Source organism: Pseudopodoces humilis, chromosome 22 (assembly GCF_049639895.1).
Source record: "Pseudopodoces humilis isolate 2021_Gansu_Grassland_sample_001 chromosome 22, ASM4963989v1, whole genome shotgun sequence".
Taxonomy (NCBI): Eukaryota; Metazoa; Chordata; class Aves; order Passeriformes; family Paridae; genus Pseudopodoces; species Pseudopodoces humilis.
In genome coordinates, this window is record NC_142221.1 from 8,569,527 (window position 1) to 8,585,874 (window position 16,348).

The following is a 16,348-nucleotide window of genomic DNA, read 5'->3' on the forward strand; positions in this document are numbered from 1 at the left end:
GATTCTCCAGCCCCTTCCCAGCTCCCTCAGGAATTCTCCAGCCCCTTCCCAGCTCCCTCAGGGATTCTCCAGCCCCTTCCCAGCTCCCTCAGGGATTCTCCAGCCCCTTCCCAGCTCCCTCAGGAATTCTCCAGCCCCTTCCCAGCTCCCTCAGGGATTCTCCAGCCCCTTCCCAGCTCCATTCCCTTCCCTGGACACAATTTGGTGTAATCTCCAAACTCCCTGGGGGTGCCCTCGTGCCCCTCATCCCAAAGCCACCCCCTGAGAGCTGCACTGAGCTTTGAGGTCTGGGCACAGACAGATATCCTGGAAAAGAGAAGATGGAGTAAAAGCCTTGTGGCTCGCTCAGAGTTTGGGAATGAGCTGCAAAGTGAGGAAGTCACTCAGGAGGTTCGTGGTTGTGGTAGCCAAGCTGTAACACTTCTCCTGGTCCTTCCAGTGGTGTCACCTTGATGGGGACAGAGATCTCCTCTCCTGGGAGGCCACAGAAACATCCCCCCATCAGTGCCACCCCCAGAGAGCCCCTTCCCTCTGTGTGTGTTCCTGCTCTCTGGGCTGCAGTGCCAATGGGGAAAGGACCCATTTTCACTCAGCCACGGCCCCCCTCATTCCCTGTCCTGCTCCCAGATCTGTCCTGGACGCTTCCCACAGGCTCTGTTGGACGTGGATCATGCCCTGAGCCCTTTCCCTCCCGGAGAAGCTGAGCACTTCCTTCTTTACTGCGAGCCTTCATTTGGTCAATTCCAAACCGATCCCTACATTTTCCTGCCCGTATCTTTAATTTCTTAAGGGCTTTTGGTAATTATTTGTGCTGGAGAGAGGCTCCTTCTACTTTAGTGCTATCTCCAGTGTCATTTAGCCTCTCTGCTGGCACTTCAGTGGCCTTAAACAGGGCTGATGCCAGTGCCAGCCCATTTGGCACCCCTTGGCCCTGATATTCCCAGCTCAGTTTGGTGTCATTTAACCTTAACTCACATTTGAAATCTCTTACCTGTTTTTCTGCCTGATTGAATTTCTCCCAGAGCCAATTCTGATTATTTTTAAGAGACTTTAGGTGCTCAGAACCCTTGTCTGAAGCCCATTAAGTTTCTCTTGACTGCAGCTCCCCTTGCCCAGTGTCTGCAGGAGGAGAAGGAGCCAGGGCTGTCATCGAGGTGTTATTTCCAAGCTCTCTTCTTGTCATGGTCTGTCACTTTCTGTGTGTCGTGTTCAGCCCCTGCATTTCAGGCTACGTTTTTCCCTAAGAAATGAGAATAATCCACATTTTCAGAGGTGTTCAAGCATTCAGCGCATCCCGGGTATCCACCCACCATTAGCTGAGCACAACTGAAAAGTAGTTCCTGAAATATCCAGGGCAATAATTTTCCTGTGTTTTATTTTTTTTTTTTTATGTCTTTTTATTACTTCTTTTATTCTGTGCCAGTTTGGAGCTGTGAATACAGCAAATCATTTCTCAGGGTCAGCTTTTGTTTTAGTAGATGGGTATTTTGCATCTCTGCAGCGTTTTTGTTACTTTCCCACTTGTCCTTGAATTTGGGGGGAAAAATATAATTATTATCTATGTTAATTAGCAAAAAATCCAGGGTCCCTCTGGTCCCCCTGATGTTATGAGAATATGCCAGGTTCCTATTGGTTCACCCTTAAAAAGGAGAAATTAAAGAAAGATTATTAAACCTGTGTAACTGTCCTGAACCAAAAAATCATGAAAATTTAATCCCTGGTATGGAAACACATTAAAGATTCGTAACTGCAATAAAACTGCCTAATCAAATTTGGATTTTTATTGCTTCGGTGCTGCAGTGAACTCTGTGCTCCTTGTTTGAGCAGCAAAATCCACTCCATGGGGCTGCCTGATGGATCAGAAAGACCTGGGAGATGATATCTGTGCACCTGAGCAGGTGCTTCTCTTGGCACTTCAGGCCCTGGCACAATTCCCCTCCCCTGTTTCATTGGTAATCAGCAATTTTCTGACTTTTTTTCTGGATTTAAAGCTGACAGAAATTGAAGGGAACCTGAGATATTTGTGGAGCCCCATGGTTGGGAGCGTAGTCATTTGTGTCATTTGCCTCCCCCTGGGATCCTTCCCTTCACACTTCTGGCATATTTTAGGTCACTTCTGGCATATTTTAGGTCACTTCCAACACAAACTATTGAAATTTATGGTGAAGAATGAGGCAAATCCACTCAGGGTCCCTGGATGGAGCTGAACGTGGAGCTGAGCTCTGCTGCACTCAATGATCTTAAAGGCCTTTTCCAACCCAAATTCCATGATGCTCTTGCTCCTTGTCCTTTTTTCCCTCAGCACCACTCTGTTACATCCTTCCAGCCTCCCTGAGCCTCCTCTGTCCTTTGGGCAGAGGGAAGGGCAATCAGGAGCCCTTCTCTGGCTTCTGCCAGTGTTCTTTTGTCCAGCTCCATCCAGCCCCCCCACACCACCTCCTCTCTAAATTTATCAGGCCTAATCTCTTCCATCTGTCCTTTCACAGGCACCTTCATCTGCCACTGATCATTTTTGTTTTGTGTCTCTGGAACTTTTCCCTCTCCAGGCAGAGAAGAAAATCCGTGCTGTGTTTCGGTGGAGCTGAGCTGAGGCCTGTGGTTAAGCAAAGACAGGAAAGGGCAGTTTCAAAAATGTGGTTTATCAGGAGCAGGGTGAGCTGTGATACAGGAGTGAGGAGGAGCACAGAGGAAGAGGAGCTGGGATGAAGGGTGAAACACCAGATTTAGATGTGTCTAAACAAGGCCAGGCTGTCAGGGAAGCTCCTGGTTCCAGCAAAGGCCTTGCCCACAGAATGAAATCTCTTAGGAGCAGCTGGGGAGGAAATAGGAGAGGAGAGCTGGGGTGCAGCTGTCCCAGATGCTGCGGGAGGCTGTGGTGAGACCCTGCATGCAGAGATCTGAGGTTTGGGGCTCCCACAGATGGTTCCCGGCCTCCCAGAGCAGCAGCGGGGATTGGGGCTGGAGGCCTTGATGTTCTTTGGGGTTGGTCTGGTTGATGGAGGAGACTGGGCAGATGAGTCTGAGTTGGGATCCACAGCCTGGTCCTCCCTGGCTGCCAGCGTGAGGGATTGTCTCCATCCAACAGCGTTTTCCCTGCTCCCTCCCACTGCTGTGTCCCTCACCCGGCGCTGGGTTAGACTGGGCAGCCCCTCCCTGCTGGGACAGGAAAGCGTTAATCCCAAGGGGAAAGCTCCAAGGACTCACCAGGCTCAGCCCATCCTGATTCCACAGGTGGGAGACCAGATCCTGGAGGTGAACGGCCGGAGCTTCCTGAGCATCCCCCACGACGAGGCCGTCAAGCTGCTCAAGTCCTCGCGTCACCTCATCATGACGGTGAAGGACATCGGGCGCCTGCCCCACGCCCGCACCACCGTGGACGAGACCCGCTGGATCACCAGCTCCCAGCTCGGGGAGACGCTGCTCAGCTCGGCGGGGTGCGTGCCTGGGCGGCTTTTTGGGGGGCTCACGGCCCCTGGGGGTGCTCACAGCGCCCTGGCAGGGTGGGCACCCCCAGCCTGCCCATGGAGCTCCCCGTTCTGTATCAGGGAAGCATCTCTGGCCTGTAGGGTAGAGGGGGTGTGGACAATGTCGTGCTGTCCCTTCCCCTTGTCCCCTGCCTTTTGGCTCTCCAGAGAGGAGAGGAGGTGACAAGTGACAGGTTCTCGGTGCTAACTGATCTTCTCCCTCCTCGCAGGGCAGTGGGTGACCATGCTATGGACGTGGCAGCCAGGGTAAGACATTCCCGATGCCTTGGGAAAACATCACTGCTCTTGGGGTTTATTTTCCATGGGAGGGAGGGACCTGTTGCTCCTGGTTATAGCAGGGATGCTGGTTTGGGATTTTAATGGGCTTTTCTCCTCCCCATGCTGTGTTGGCAGCTGTGTTCTACAGAGTGTCACAGCAGTGTCCCCTCTCCTGTGCCACTTCCAGGCACCTCTGGTGCCCTCCAGCCTTAGTGGGCGAGGGGCAATGATCACCCATGGACAAGGAGCATGGGGAATCCCTCCACCCTGCAGAGGTGACCACAGTTCCTTCCTCGTGGTGGCTGTCTGGGCCCTGAGAGCTGCAGCAGGCACAGGGACTCGCCCCGTGCTGTGCCTGCAGCTCTGTGCCAGCATCTTCTCCCCACACCTCCCTGCAAAGCTTTTAAATGGGAAATTTAAATGGAAATTAAGCAGGGAGGTTTCACACGTGGCTCTCACTGATAACAGCTTTGTACTCTTTGCTGGCAAAACATGTTCCCCAGCCTCAACTCCTCTCTGTGTCTGGGATAGTCAGGGTCTTGTCTGGCTCCATTTCCCTGTGCCAACTCTGTTTGGGAGGAAACACCAAGGACCTCCCCTAAGAAATCCCTCTCCAAGGGAAAAAGCCTTTCATCTGCAGCCAGGCTTGTCTCTCCCTGGGGCTCCTTTGGTTGCCAGTGGCTCTTTCTTCACTAGGGTCTGCTTCAAGCTGGCAGTGGGGGAAAATGAGCCTTTTCCACAGGATGGGGACCTGGCCTGTCTCCTTTGGCCAGTTCCCCCAGTTCAGCCAGGGAGGAGCACAGCCTGGGATTAAATCACTGCCTGGCTGGGGGACAGGCTCTCCACTTGCTGAAAAGGGATGGGAAACTTGACTGGTGCTGCATGAACTCAGAGAATCAGAGAATCACAGAATATCCTGAGCTGGAAGGGACCCCCAGGATCACCCAGCCCAGCTCCCAGCCCTGCCCAGACCCCCCAACATCCCAGCCTGGGCATCCCTGGAGCTCTGGCAGCCTCGGGGCCGTGCCCATTCCCTGGGGAGCCTGGGCAGTGCCAGCAGCCTCTGGGGGAAGAACCTTGCCCTGATGTGCAGCCTGAGCCTGGCCTGGCCCAGCTCCAGCCGTTCCCTGCCTGCTGTCCCTGTCCCAGAGGGCAAAGCTCAGCTCCTCTGATCACAGCTTTGGAGTTACCCAAAGCAGTGACGCTGAAAGGCTGATGAATTCCTGGGGGCACCTTCCTCCTGCCATCCCCAAAATCCTCCTTCCAGTGAGATTCCCAGCTCCCCCCTGCAGTGTGACACACAGGCAGAGAGGGCTGGTGGGCAGAGCCCGGAGCAGGGGCACTCCTGGGTGCAGCCCAGCTGTCTCAGCAGGGCACTGCCAGCCCCAAGGCTGTCACTGTCCCCTGCAGCCCTCTCTGCTCTCTCTGCAGCCCGTGTTCTACCGGGGGCTGGCCGGCTCGCAGGTGACCCTGAGCACCATGGTGAACCAGACACGCGTCATGCTGGAGGAGCAGGCACGGCACCTGCTCAACGAGCAGGAACGGGCCACCATGGGCTACTACCTGGACGAGTACAAGGAGGGCAACATCTCTGTGGATGCTCTGGTCATGGCCCTCTTTGAGCTGCTCAACACACAGGCCAAGGTGAGGCTCTGACCGGGGCAGGGACAGCTTCTCGGGGCTGGTGGGGTGAGCAGAGTCAGTGTGGGCATTGTCACAGTGCTGATCACTCCAAGGTGATCTGCTCAGGGAAAGGAGCAGGGTGTGGGAGCCAAATCCGCATTATCGTGGAACCAGCACAGAACTCCACCCTGGTTTGGGTTGAAGGGACCTTAAAAATCATCTTGTTCCACTCCCTGCCATGGCAGGGACACCTTCCACTAGCCCAGGTTGCTCTAAGACCCATCCAGCCTGGCCTTGGGCACTTCCAGGGATCCAGGGGTGGCCACAGCTTCCCTGGGCACCCTGTGCCAGGGCCATTCTGGGGGATGCAGACTGGGTTTCGTTGGCAGAGGAGCTTCTGGTAACATTTGGGACCGAACCTCCACCACCTGCCAGTACCTCCCCTTGCCACTGCTGACCATGGTGGGAGGGAGGTCTCCATCTTCCCAGGAATGTGACTGTGCTCCAGCCTGTCTCTGCCTGTGTGTGCCTGGCCAGTTCTCGCTGCTCTCCGAGGTGCGGGGGGTGATCTCCCCACAAGACCTCGACCGCTTCGACAACCTGGTGCTGAAGAGGGAGATCGAGTCCATGAAGGCCCGGCAGCCCGCGGGGCCCAGCACTGACTCCTACTCCATGATGTCCTACAGCGACACCGTCTCGTCCTCCAGCAGCCACTTCACTGCCACCACCGTCAGCTCCGCCCGGGTACGTCCCTCCTGCCTGGTCCTGCTCCTCTCAGCACCCCTTCCTGCCATCCCTGCAGCAAACTGATTCCCTGGAGTGCTGTAAAGTCATTTCACCCCACAGGGAGCCCTGTCCAGCTCCCCCCATGGATTCCCCCAAAGCTTTTATTTGTCTGTGGTGATTTGTGAGCTGCTGGGTATCTCTGTGCCCCTGGCACTGAGGTGCTGCTGTTCCCTGTGTCCCTTCATCCCCGTGAGGGACTGAGCCTGCCTTGCCCCCAGAAATCCTCTGGAGCTGCAGAAATCCCAGCAGTGTGCTGCCATGCCTGCTGCTGTTCAGCAGCTCTGAACTCACCTCCCAAAGGGTGCTGGCTGCCTGATCCCCATCCCACTGGGAGCCACAGTGACCAGGCAGCTGCATCCCATTCCCAGCCCACTCTCCAGCACTCAGCAGCACTCCCACGTCTCTGCCAGGGCCCTGTCGCACGCACTGTCTAATTAAGTTACTGTAATCACCTCAGACTGTGCAGGCACACAGCCCCCAAATTAATTTCCTCGCCATAAAATGCCTTTCATCATAAATGCATTAGTAACCTTGGAAATTAAACCCTTCACGGAAAGGAGAAGGAACAATGGGCTCTGTGCTGGCTCCTCTGCCAGGAAAGCAGCCCACGGGGGTGGGATGGGGCTGGGGAGGGTCCACCCAGCACAGCCCGTGGGGGAGAGGGGAGGGGGCTTTCCTGGGGCTCTGCCTGCCTGTGACAGGCCTCAGAGAGTGTCAGAGCATCAGAGCTGTGTCTTTGTCCCGTTAAATCCACAAGTGCCTCAGGTCAGCAGGGATTTCAGTGAGATCCTTTCTGGATCCACATAAACAAAGTGAGTTTTGCTCTGCTCTCCAAGGAGCTGCTGGGAAAATTTTTCTGAGGGCTGGCACGGGTCTGCCAGGATTGTGTGGCGAGCGTGGCACTCTGCTCTCATGCTGTGCCCGTGCCTGGGGCTGTGCCACGTGCTCCAGGTGTGCCTCCTGCTCCACAACACGTGCCAAACGTGGCTGCCTGGCCACGAGCGGTGGCCCAGCCCCACCTGGGACACCAGCCCTGGGCTCAGGGAGCGACACCAGGCACAGGGAAGGGAGTGGGCAGCACTGCTTTAAAAGCTTCCTTCAAGAGCTCGTGTCCCTTGGTGCCACTGCAGGCCCTCCCTGGCTGTGGGGCACCTCTCCCATGGGTGTAAGAACCACGGAGAACCGTGTAAGAACCTGGAGCCCTGCTCCAAGCCCTGCCTGATGATGGGAATGCTGCCTCTGGAGATGGTTGTGCCTGCTCTCGCTGAAACAGCTGCCAAGCAAAGAGCACCAGCTCATGGTGGATGGGTGCTTGGATAGCAGGAGATGTGGGGAGGGCTCCCAAACTCTTCCCTCAGCCCCTGTGGCTGTTCCCTCCCCCAGTCCTGGATGCAGCTGGATGTGGATTCTGTGGGGTGGGGCTGGGGGACAAGGGCAGCACCGAGCCAGGATTCTCTCTGCTCACCCATTTGTTCCATGCCTTCCCTGATGTTACATTTTCGTTTCTGTGCTTGTTTTCCTCTGCTCTCCCCCTGGCACATCCCAGGAGCGACTGCTGTGGCTCATAGACCTGATGGAGGTAGGGGCTGGGTCGGTGTGTGTGGGCAGGGGGAGGACGGGCTGGCCAGGGGGTGTCACAGCTCCTGCACCTCGTGTCACCCGTGTCTGCTGCTCCTCCCTGTCACTGCACAGAGCAGCTCCTGCCCCCAGCCCTTGGTGCTGCAAGGCTCAGCTTGAACCAGACCCATGGACACCTCGGGGATGGGGTTTTTGGAGGGAGCAGCAGAGCTGGAGCCTGGCAGACCCCACGCTGCCCTCCCTGCCCTGCCTGCGGTGCTGACCACCAGCAGAAAATCACAGAGCACAGAATGGTTTGGGTTGAAGGGACCTTTGAAGCCCATCTAATTCAACTGGCCTGCAGTGAGCAGGGACATCTTCAACCACACCAAGGTGCTCAGAGCCCCGTCCAACCTGGCCTTGGATGTTTCCAGGGCTGCAGGGGCAGCCACAAAGTGCCTAGCAAATCTGCTGCCATCCAGAGGTGCCTGCTCCTCCCAGGGCTGGTTCCAGAGGTTCTGGCTTGTTCCCAGCTCCCTGGGATATCCCACGTGGAGGATTCCCATGAGCTGGGAATGCTCCTCTCACAGGATGAGGATAAGGACAGAGTGAAGCCACTGTGTGGAGGTCATTAGGCATGGCTAGAGCCCCAAAAATCTGGAGCAGAGGCTTGTGGCTCCTCCATCCCTGTGGCTGCATTCCAGAGTGGGAGATGGAAGGGAAGAGAGGAGGGAAGCTGGGCTTATTCCCAGTTGTTCAGAATTGAAACTCCACAGGACTCAGGCTGAGCTCAGCAAAGCTCTCGTTAGCAGTAACTGGAAATGAGGGGACTGATTTGGAGCTGAGAGGTTAATTAAAGCTTGGGCTGTGTTCCCCGGGGAGGTGGCAGTTTCTCCACCCTTTAATCTGCAAATGAAAACTGTCTTCATGTCTGAAAGATGCTCTGCAGTTCCATCACTCCTGCTGGGGACTCTTTTTAGGATAAGAAGGACAAAATTTCCCAGCTGCTCTGAGGAGGGGCTGGAAGGGCCTCACCTGGCCCCAGTTTCTGTGAGGAACTGGAAAATAGATGGGGTAGAGGAGCAGGAGAGAGCAGCCTTCTCAATAGAGAGACTCATTTTTCAGGGCAGTGGCTTCCATGAGTCTTTCAAGGGAAATCCAGGAAGGCAGAGCCTTGAAATAGCCAATTCCTGAAAGCAAATGTGCTAAAAAGTCCTCGTGTTTTATGGCCCGGAGCAATAACTGTTTAATTTACCCCAAAGAAGCGAGCCTGGGGAAAGGCAAATCTCCTGCTCAGACACTGCAGCAGCCAGAGGTGTCCTGAGGAGGAGGAGCAGCATCAGTGTCCCTGGCTGGGGGGGACAGAGGTGGCAGTGTCCCTGGGGGGCACAGGGACAGCTGCTGTGTCCACCCAGCATCTGCAGAGGAGCCACAGCTCAGGACAGGCCAGAGCTGGGACGTGGCCTGGGATGGGCACAGGGCTGGGGAAATGGCCCTGGCAGGTTTTAGGGGTTATTAGGCAGATTATTCCCATTTTAGTAGCGACACAACTGTGACTGCCAGTCACGTTCCCCAGAGCAGCTGGGGCTGTCCCTGGATCCCTGGCAGTGCCCAAGGCCAGGCTGGACAGGGCTGGGAGCAGCCTGGGATGGTGGGAGGTGTCCCTGCCCATGGCAGGGGGTTGGAATTAGAGAATCTTTAAAGTCCTTTCCAACCCAAATCCTTCTGTGATTCTCTTTAAAAAGCCATCTTCCCTTATGCTGGAATAATTGAGGGTGAAACCACCCATGCCAGAGGAAGGTTTCCCAAGCGAGGCCTTTACCTGTCACTCCCTGAACAAGATGTTTCTTTGTGTTCTCATTCTCCAGGGCTCCTTCAGAAGCCACAGGGATAAAAGCACTTTGCATCAATGTTTTTGCTGCTCCTCTAATGGTCTTAATTGTCTCCCGTGTCTATTTTGGGACAAGAACATCTCACAGGCACGGCAGCAGCCTCCAGCAGCTGGGGGAGATGCAGATGCACCAGCGTTTCAGCTAATCAGCTGTTTACCCTGCAATAAATAACAGGCACTTAAACACAAACTGTGCCCTGCCCCATCCAAACAGCCCTGCCAGCGAGACAGGAGCCGAGCTCAGCCTTCCAGAGCAGCAGATACTGAGGGAGGGAGGCTGAGGCTGGGTTTGCTGTGAGGATGGGTTTGCTGGGGACGCTCCCCCCAAGCAGAGATGCTGCACCCCCAGCTCCACTCTGACCCCCCCAATTCAGCCAGGCTTGCTCTGCTTGGCTGCATCCGTGGCCTCTCCCTGGGCCCATCCCTACTAACAGATTCCCACAGGAAATCCCTTCTGGGTTCCTGGAGCTGTGATGTCCTCAAAACTGTGGTGTGGCATTTCCTGGTGACATTTTTGGACTCACAAAGCAGTGGCAGCGGCTTCTCTTTGCATCTGAGACCCACTGCTCTGGGTGGGAGGGGAGGAGAGTTTTAAATTTCTGTTGTCCTTCCTTCTCTCTTCCTTCTCTGCCCTCCCAGAACACGTCAGAGCTGGAGGGAGCTGGGGACTGCCACCAGAGCAGCATCAACACCCTGCCAGATGTGTCCCTGGTAAGGAGCTGGGTGGGAGCAGGAGCAAACTGGGGGTGCTGGGCTGTGCCTCAACTTCAGCAGCTCTGCCATAGTGACCCCGCAGGGGAGGCACTGAACACAGTTGGTCTGATGGGGTCAGGAGAAGGGTTCTGGCTGGATAGGAGCAGCTTTGTGCAAACCAAAGCAAAGGTTGGGCGGGTTGTTGTGCAGCTGTGCTCATTTGGGAGTCCTACTCTCCTTGTCAGGAGGTCAGGAAGGTGTTTCTGTAATGCTGTCTGGTCAGGAAGGTGTTTCTATAACACTGCCAGGTCAGGAAGGTGTTTCTATAACACTGCCAGGTCAGGAAGGTGTTTCTATAACACTGTCAGGTCAGGAAGGTGTTTCTGTAATGCTGTCAGGTCAGGAAGGTGTTTCTATAACACAGTCTGGTCAGGAAGGTGTTTCTGTAACGCTGTCAGGTCAGGAAGGTGTTTCTGTAACGCTGTCAGGTCAGGAAGGTGTTTCTGTAACGCTGTCAGGTCAGGAAGGTGTTTCTCTCCCAACCAGCTCCTTCAGCCGTGGTCAGTGTGAGGAGGTGAAGGTGCACTGACACTGAACCTGGGCACGGTGTCCTACAAACTCTGCTTGCTTTGGCAGGATGATGTCTCCTCCTTCCCAGAGGAACCACCCAACTTCAAGCCTCCTCCTCCTCCATCAGCCCCCCAGAGCCTGGACCCCTCCTCTGCCCAGCACCGGCTCCCGGGGAAGGACAAGCCCAAGCGCCCCTCCTCTGAGTCCTCCCAGTCTGGCCTTTTCTTCGTGGCCCCCCGAAACCCCTCTCCCCCTCCCAGCGCACCCGAGAAGGACACGGTCAGCGTGACCTCCACGGCCTCCACATCCACCGAGGACTCTGCCCCCAGCGCCATCTACGCCACCATCTCTCCGTCCCCGCACGGCTCCCGCAGGCCGGCGGACGCCCAGCTCTCCCTGCTCAGCCAGCACCCCATCGGGCCCTTCCCCAGGGTCCAGTCCCCAGCCAGGCTGAAGAGCCCATCCCCGGAGGGGATCCAGAGCCCCCCGTCCCCGTCCCCTCCTCCTCCGCCCCCGCACCCCGCGCCCCCTCCCCCGGACAAGGGCAGCCCCCAGGCCGTGGCCAACCAGCATTTCATCATGGTGGAGGTGCACCAGCCCAACAGCGAGCCCGACGTCAACGAAGTGAGGCCCCTGCCCCAGGCCAGAGGTGGGTGAACAAAGAATCCAGTGGGAAAAATAAACAAACATCCCTGGGGTGTTCAGAGAGAGAGCAGCAGACAGGACACAGATCTCAAGGTTTCAGGTCTCATGATCCAAAGGTTGGAGCATCTCTCCTATGAGAGCTGGGGGTGTTTACATGGAGGAGGCTCCAGGGAGAGCTCAGAGCTTCTTCCAGGGGCTCCAGGAGAGCTGGAGAGGGACTGGGGACAAGGGATGGAGGGACAGGAGCCAGGGAATGGCTCCCAGTGCCAGAGGGCAGGGCTGGATGGGATCTTGGGCAGGAATTGTTCCCTGTGAGGGTGGGCAGGCCCTGGCACAGGGTGCCCAGAGCAGCTGGGGCTGCCCCTGGATCCCTGGCAGTGCCCAAAGCCAGGCTGGACAGAGTTTGGTGTAGTGGGAGGTGTCCCTGCCCATGGCAGGGGTGGGATGAGATGAGATTTAAGATCCCTTCCAACCCAGGCCATCCTTTGATCTCAAGGACCAGGAATAACTCTGGTCTCTTCCCATCAACTGTGTATTTTGGGGGGGGAGGGACAAAAAAATTCTAATTATGCCCACACTCAGCTTGGGAATCACGTTTATCCCAGGAAGAAGAAGTGGAGGTGAGGGAGCAGTGTGCCCCATGAGCCCCTCAGTTATGGAGGGGAAGGAGGGGTCCCAGGGGGTCCCGGGAGCTCTCGGAGGTGGAGAGGGAAGAGGGATCCTGGAGATGGAGAGGGGAGGGGGATACAGTCAATCCCTGGGATCAGGACAATCCCTGGGATCAGAACAATCCCTGGTTTCCAGTCAATCCCCGGGATCAGGACATTCCTGGGATCAGGACATTCCCGGGGATCAGGACAATCTCTTGGATCAGGACATTCCCGGGGATCAGGACAATCTCTTGGATCAGGACATTCCCGGGGATCAGAACATTCCCGGGATCAGGACATTCCTGGGGATCAGAACATTCCCGGGATCAGGACATTCCCGGGGTCAGGACATTCCCGGTGATCAGGACATTCCCGGGGATCAGGACATTCCCTGGGATCAGGACATTCCTGGGGATCAGGACATTCCCGGGATCAGGACATTCCCTGGGATCAGGACATTCCGGAGATCAGGACATTCCGGGGATCAGGACATTCCCTGGGATCAGAACATTCCCTGGGATCAGGACATTCCCTGGGATCAGGACATTCCCTGGGATCAGGACATTCCCGGGATCAGGACATTCCCTGGGATCAGGACAATCTCTTGGATCAGGACATTCCCGGGGATCAGGACATTCCCTGGGATCAGGACATTCCCTGGGATCAGGACATTCCCTGGGATCAGGACAATCTCTTGGATCAGGACATTCCCTGGGATCAGGACATTCCCTGGGATCAGGACATTCCGGGGATCAGGACATTCCCGGGATCAGGACATTCCCTGGGATCAGGACATTCCGGGGATCAGGACATCCCGGGGATCAGGACATTCCGGGGATCAGGACATTCCGGGGATCAGGACATTCCCGGGATCAGGACATTCCCTGGGATCAGGACAATCTCTTGGATCAGGACATTCCCTGGGATCAGGACATTCCCGGGGTCAGGACATTCCCGGGATCAGGACATTCCCGGGATCAGGACATTCCCGCTTGTCCCGGCAGGAGCGCCAATGTCGCCCCCGTGTGGCGCAGCGCCGCCGCTGCAGCGGGCCCGGCCCGGTCCCCGCTGGGCCCTGCGGGTGAGCTCCGGCCGTTCCCAGGGTCCGTCCGCACCTCCTCCTCATCCTCAGAGGGCAGAAAGCTCCTCCATGGCAGCGCCTCTTCGCTTGGCTTCGTCCCTGTCCCCTCCCTGACCCTGCTGTGGAGCATGGGCTGCATGAACTGACCTCCAGCAGGATCCCTGAATTCATCACTCTCTCCCTCCATCCCAGTTTGGCATCTGGGCTGGGTTCCAGAGCAGAGTCTGAGGCCACTTGATGCTCCTGTGCACAGCTCTGCTTTTGTGACAGGGGGTGCAGTGAGGCTGGGGTCAATCTCTCCTCCCAGGAAACAGGGACAGGACAAGAGGAAATGGCCTCGAGCTGTGTCCGGGAGCTCCAGGTTGGATATTGGTGAAATCTCCTCACTGAGAGAGAGTCAGGCATTGGGAGAGGCTGCCCGGAGCCGTGGTGGAGATCCTATCCCTGAAAGAATTTGTAGTTGTGGCACTCGGGGCCGTGGTTTAGAAGTGGCCTCGGCAGTGCCGGTCTTGTGGTTGGACTCGACGATCTTGGAGGGCTTTTCCCACCTGAGCAATTCCATGGTTCTGAAGGGCCCTGCTTGGGATCCTTGCTCTGCAGCCCCGGTGTGAATCCCAGGGAAGCTGCCCAGCCCTGGGAGCGGGAGCTGCCCTCGCTCCGTGGCCCGTGGGCGCTCGGCCAGCCCGGGCCCGGTGCCGCCCGGCCGCTAACGCCGCGTCTCTCCCCAGCCTCCACGCTCTCCCAGCTGTCGGACAGCGGGCAGACCCTCAGCGAGGACAGCGGGGTGGACATCGGGGAGGTCGAGACGAGCGGCAAGGACAAGAGCCGGCAGCCGGGCCCCGGGAAAAGCCGGAGCCTCAAGGAGGCCACGAGGAGCGAGGGGGCGGCAGAAGGGGCCTCCAAGCCGGTGAGGGGGGCCCGGGGTGCTGCTCTGTGTGGGAGGGGGCACCCGGGGCTGTGCCCCACTGCCTTGGCCAGCCCGTTCCTCTGCCCATCTGTGCTTAGCTGGGGTGTTCATCCTCTCTGCTGAGGCACTCAGTTCTCTGGGGGGCTGAGCTGTGGGGACAGGGCTCAGGAGTGGATGAGAGGGGCACTGATTCGCTCTGTCCTGGGTAAATCCCATCCTTCCCAGCTCCAGCAAGCAGCTACCTGGGACATGGGAGAATTCCTGGCTCTAAAGGGACGTCCACGAGCCACATGAATGAAGTCACCTGTCACCCAAAAGGGAAGGTGGCAGCAGGTATCAGACATAATTTTGAGGGTTCCTGATGGTGGTGAGGCTGAGGGACACAGGCAGGCAGGTAGAGAGCTGCTCTGCTCCTTCCCAAACCCTTCCAGACCTGTCCAGAGCTGGGATTTTAGATGTCAGGAGTCAGAAAGCAACTGCAGGCCATGTCTGTCCCTCTGTGGTGGCAGCCAGAGTGTTCCTGCCTGCTGTGGGGCCCTGGCTGGGGGAGCACGGCTGGCACACGGTGTCCAGGTCCCCTCGGCAGTGCTGCCATCTGTCCCCACAGCCAGGGCTCCTGGAGCCCACGTCATGTCTGATCCGGGTGTCCAAGAGCGCTCCCACCTTGGGCATCGCCATCGAGGGCGGCGCGAACACGCGGCAGCCGCTGCCCCGCATCGTCACCATCCAGGTAGGGACAGCTCCGTGCACATCCCATCCCTCTCCCCCCTGGGCAGGCTGGGGAGAGCCCTTGAGCTGTGGCCAGGGGGAGTTTGGGGGTTTGTCCCCCTTTACACCTCCCCAGGCACCGTTCCGCTGAGGATGGTGTCTGTGTCCTGTGGATGATCCCGTCCCTGAACACATCTCCTGGGAGCCAGCTGTTTGCTCCAGACATCTCTGAGGGGATCAGGGCAGCCCTGAAATCTTGGCTGCTGTCTCCAGATGTCTGGAAACTGCCAGACAGAGGATTGAGGAGGGGGAATGGTTGATGGGAGCCAGGGAGCCGAGCCCTCTGGAGCTGTCTTCCTGTTTGCTGTTTACTTGGGGCAAAATTCAAGTTATTTACAGCAAAAAAAAGCAGAGCCGTCTCTGCCATGGTTATTCTTGGCCATCCCAGCTGGCATCATGCTCCAGGAGCAAGCAGGGGGGAAGCCAAATTCATCCCCTCTCTCCAAAAAGTGAAATATTTCACATCCATCATGTCGGATATGAAATGTCTCCCAGGTTTTTTTGATGCAGGGAGCAGTGGGAGCATGAGCTGACCCCTCTCTCTCCCGCAGCGGGGGGGCTCGGCACACAACTGCGGGAAGCTGAAGGTGGGACACGTCATTTTGGAGGTGAACGGCACAGGACTCCGAGGAAAAGAGCACCGGGAAGCCGCCCGGATCATCGCCGAGGCCTTTAAGCTGAAGGAAAAGGACTACATCGATTTCTTGGTCACAGAATTCAACGTCGCCCTTTAGGAGTGGGGTTTGGGCGGGTGGGGAGCCCTGGGATGGGGATGAAGGACGAGGTGTGACAGCAGCGTCCCGCAGTCCGCACGCGCAGACACCCCCAGCTTGTCCCCAGCTGTCCCCGCGCCTGCTGCAGGCTCGCTGCCCAGGTAGGGCAGGCTGAGAACGGGCACATCCCTTGGAATCTCCATCCCTGTCCTCTCTGGGGTAGGGAACGTCCTGTCCCCCTCAGCAGGGCAGGACGGCACAGTCTGGGTGTCCCCGCTGTCATTTGAGTGCCACACACAGAGCAAGGTGGGCCCGTGGCTCGGGCTGGAGGGAGGTTCGGGGGGTTGCCGCTCCCTTGGGTGGTCCCCAAGGTGCCCGGGTGGGTGGCACCGGCCACGGGTGGGGATGCACAGAGAGCAACCGGAGGCCTTGTAAATCGCTGGCAATGTCGTCGTATTTATATATACAGAGCTTGTGCTTTTAATTTTTCAATAAATCTATCAGGGTAGAAAAAAGGCTGCGCTCAGGGGGTGCTTTGGGGCTGGCATGAAGGGGTAGGAAGGGGCAGGGATGCCAGGATACCTTCCCTAATATCCTGGGAGCTTCCCAGGATTGGCAGGGTGGGTGGGAGTGGCGGGCTGAGAGGGGATGCTCTGTGTCAGCCCTGTCCCATCCTTGGTCCATCCAGTCCTTATTCCCATCCTATCCCATGCCCAGTCCT

General features: G+C 57.2%; 1 protein-coding gene across 2 annotated transcripts in view; it reads left to right on the top strand.

Moving 5' to 3' along the window:
• WHRN (whirlin) overlaps window positions 1-16,142 on the top strand; it is a 41,141-nt gene extending 24,999 nt beyond the window's left edge. The window contains exons 4-13 of one of the 2 annotated variants that reach the window (XM_014256255.2): window positions 3,232-3,434; window positions 3,695-3,731; window positions 5,175-5,387; window positions 5,904-6,110; window positions 7,699-7,731; window positions 10,240-10,311; window positions 10,930-11,512; window positions 13,968-14,146; window positions 14,754-14,876; window positions 15,466-16,142. In XM_014256255.2, the coding sequence (XP_014111730.2) occupies window positions 3,232-3,434; window positions 3,695-3,731; window positions 5,175-5,387; window positions 5,904-6,110; window positions 7,699-7,731; window positions 10,240-10,311; window positions 10,930-11,512; window positions 13,968-14,146; window positions 14,754-14,876; window positions 15,466-15,648 (1,833 nt within the window). In that variant the 3' untranslated portion in view covers window positions 15,649-16,142. The remainder of the gene's footprint in view (window positions 1-3,231; window positions 3,435-3,694; window positions 3,732-5,174; window positions 5,388-5,903; window positions 6,111-7,698; window positions 7,732-10,239; window positions 10,312-10,929; window positions 11,513-13,967; window positions 14,147-14,753; window positions 14,877-15,465) is intronic. The other variant, XM_088065773.1, reaches the window with a different exon arrangement.
• Window positions 16,143-16,348: the final 206 nt, after the last annotated feature.